This window comes from Monoraphidium neglectum (genome assembly GCF_000611645.1).
Source record: "Monoraphidium neglectum strain SAG 48.87 unplaced genomic scaffold scaffold03237, whole genome shotgun sequence".
NCBI classification, from domain to species: domain Eukaryota; kingdom Viridiplantae; phylum Chlorophyta; class Chlorophyceae; order Sphaeropleales; family Selenastraceae; genus Monoraphidium; species Monoraphidium neglectum.
Window position 1 is genome coordinate 1 of NW_014010391.1, and position 2,500 is coordinate 2,500.

General features: G+C 58.0%; 1 protein-coding gene across 1 annotated transcript; it reads right to left on the bottom strand.

Moving 5' to 3' along the window:
* Positions 1-301: 301 nt before the first annotated feature.
* On the bottom strand, positions 302-1,691 carry MNEG_12421 (hypothetical protein; the record flags this gene model as incomplete). The annotated part of the gene is made up of 4 exons (XM_014039107.1): positions 302-477; positions 930-953; positions 1,262-1,381; positions 1,631-1,691. The coding sequence occupies 4 exons, from the start codon at positions 1,689-1,691 to the stop codon at positions 302-304; spliced, it is 381 nt and encodes a 126-aa protein (XP_013894561.1).
* Positions 1,692-2,500: the final 809 nt, after the last annotated feature.

Below are 2,500 nucleotides of genomic sequence, written 5' to 3' on the forward strand. Positions count from 1 at the left end.
CACCCCACCCCACCCCACCCACTGTGGAGGCGGCGGCCCTGCTGGCCTGCAGGGTACCATCAAGTGCATGAGGTTCGCGAAGGCGCACGCGCCCAACAAAGGGTTGGCAGCCCGCCATGGGGTTTGGGAGCAAGTGGGTGAGCGAAATGTGTGCAAACGATGCTTGGATGCATGATGGGTTTTGGTAGGAAGAGTGTGAAGGATTGCTGCCTGACTGAGTCTTTCAAGCGTGGGGTGCTATTTAGGGCCGACGTCGGACGCCGTCGATCAAGGATGTGTGGCAATGACTGGCAGCACAAGCTCATGCGTCAAGATCTGATGGAATGACCAGCTCCGAAAACGCAGGCACGGACTCACCGGGGGGCTCATGGCCGGCGGGGTTGGTGGCGACGGTCGTCTTGGTCAGGGCAGTGCCCTGGGCGCTGTTGGTGACTTGATGGCCGGCGGGGTTGGTAGTGGTGGTGGTGTGGGTGATGCCTGGGCGAGGGTGGGGGGTAGCGTGTGGCGAAGAGGATGGCAGATTTACAATTCTGCACTCGCACCTGGTCTGATTGTTACGGGTCTGTGGACGCAAGAGGCAGGAGCAAGCGCGGCCGTGACATCGTTGATGGTTTGCATGCATAGGGGCAAGCGCTGCATCACTGCAGGCATACATGTGTCGTGCGACAGGCTGGTGCATGCTGGATGCTGGGTCACCGCAGTACGGTAATGAACGGGCCAGGGGCGCATCGGCTGAGGGCTCCGCCCGCCGCCATCGTGCGCGTCGCAGCCGCGCACGTGCAATAGCGCGATACAGAAGCACCTTGGCTCAGGCCCCAGGCAGCGGGTCGTGCATATGGGTCACACACAGAGCTGTGTCGCTGTATGGCATGATGCATGGTCGGTGCAGGGGCTGCCACATCACATCCACCAGAATGAGTGAGACTCACTCTTGAGACGACGGCCCTGCTGGCCTGCAGGAGGGCATGCACAAGAAATCACAGGGGTTGGGGCCGCCATGGGTTTGGCGGAGGTGAACTTGGTCGAGTATGCAGGTGAGGTGCTTGGAGCGATGATTGATGTTGGGGAGATGTTTTGCAGGGCAGCATTGCTGTCTTGACATCTTATGTTGACAGCAAAAAGCCCAGGGCCGGGCATAGAAGAGAAACTGACCGCCAAAATTGCCAAGAACCCACGGGCAGCACCTGCAGATGCGTTGTCATTATTGCCAGGAACGGCGCGAGCCCAAGCAAAGTAACAGCAAGTGTGCGCAGAGACCCACCGGGGGGTTGGTTGCCGGCAGGGTTGGTGGCAACAGTCGTCTTGTCAAGAGCACTGCCCTGGGCGTTGTTGCTGGTGGGGTTGCCCGCGGGGTTCGTGGTGGTAGTGGTGGTGGTGATGCCTGGTGGTGTGTGGTGAGAGGGGCGGGGCAGGCGGGGAGATGGTGAAGAGCGCGATAAGATTGTATGTTGAAAGCAATGCTTGAGAGTTTTGGCACTCAATCTGTTGTGTACAGAGTGGCGTCTGGCTGGATACCTCATATGATGCAATGGGCAAGCGGGGCCGCGACGTCGTCGGTTGGTGACACCCACGCTGCAGTGCTGGCAAGCAAGCGACGACTGGCCACCAGCAAGAACCCCTACAGGCTCACTTCCCAAGGCGCAGACGGCCAGAGAGAGCAGGAACACGGTCACCAAGGCGCGTGGCGCCATCCTGTGCTCGAGAAGTCGAAAATTTCAACGATGCCGACGTCGGAGGTCAGCTGGGAAGCGCCTGTGTTGACTGTAACGCGTGAAAAATGCTTCAATGTGTCGAAAAACAAAAATTCATCCACGTAAAACAAAGTTCACGAGGATCCTAGGGGTCGATTTCATCAGCAGCTGAGTCATACCAACTCACCGACTCAGGCGTCGAAACGCCATAGGCCCATGCCGTCGATATTGGGATTGAGACAGAGAGTTTTGGATAGACATCAGATATTTAACATCACAGGCGCCCCGTAGGGCTTGGTTACGGCAGCAACTCGGAGGCGTGATGATGCGTTTGCGAGGGTGCGGGGTTCTGGGTTTTGGGCGGTCGCACATGCCTGCATTGGTGACTTAAGCCCTAGGGTGGATTATCATGTGAACTTATGTGGTGGCAAATAAAGCGTGGCTACGTAGCCGCATCTCCTGTCACTGCTGGAAGCCCACAGAGTCGTGTAAGCCTCATGGCCTCTCACGGGCACGTCCGGGTTCAGTGGCCATGGATGGCCACTGTACCGGCGTAGCAGGCAACCTCCCACAATAGAGGTGAACGGTGCTGCGAACGGCTTTGATTGAAGTGCCAGGATATACTGAGGTGCACTTTGGGGGTGTGCTCCAAGGTTGCAGACACGGGATGTTCAAGCGGTGCACAATCAATCGTAAATTCTTGGTACAGTACTCGCTCCTGGTGCAGCGTCAGCATCAAGGACTGCCCACGCACCAGCACCGTACGGTGCTGTGGCAGCGCCATTGAGCCCTTCAAAACACCCCGTTCA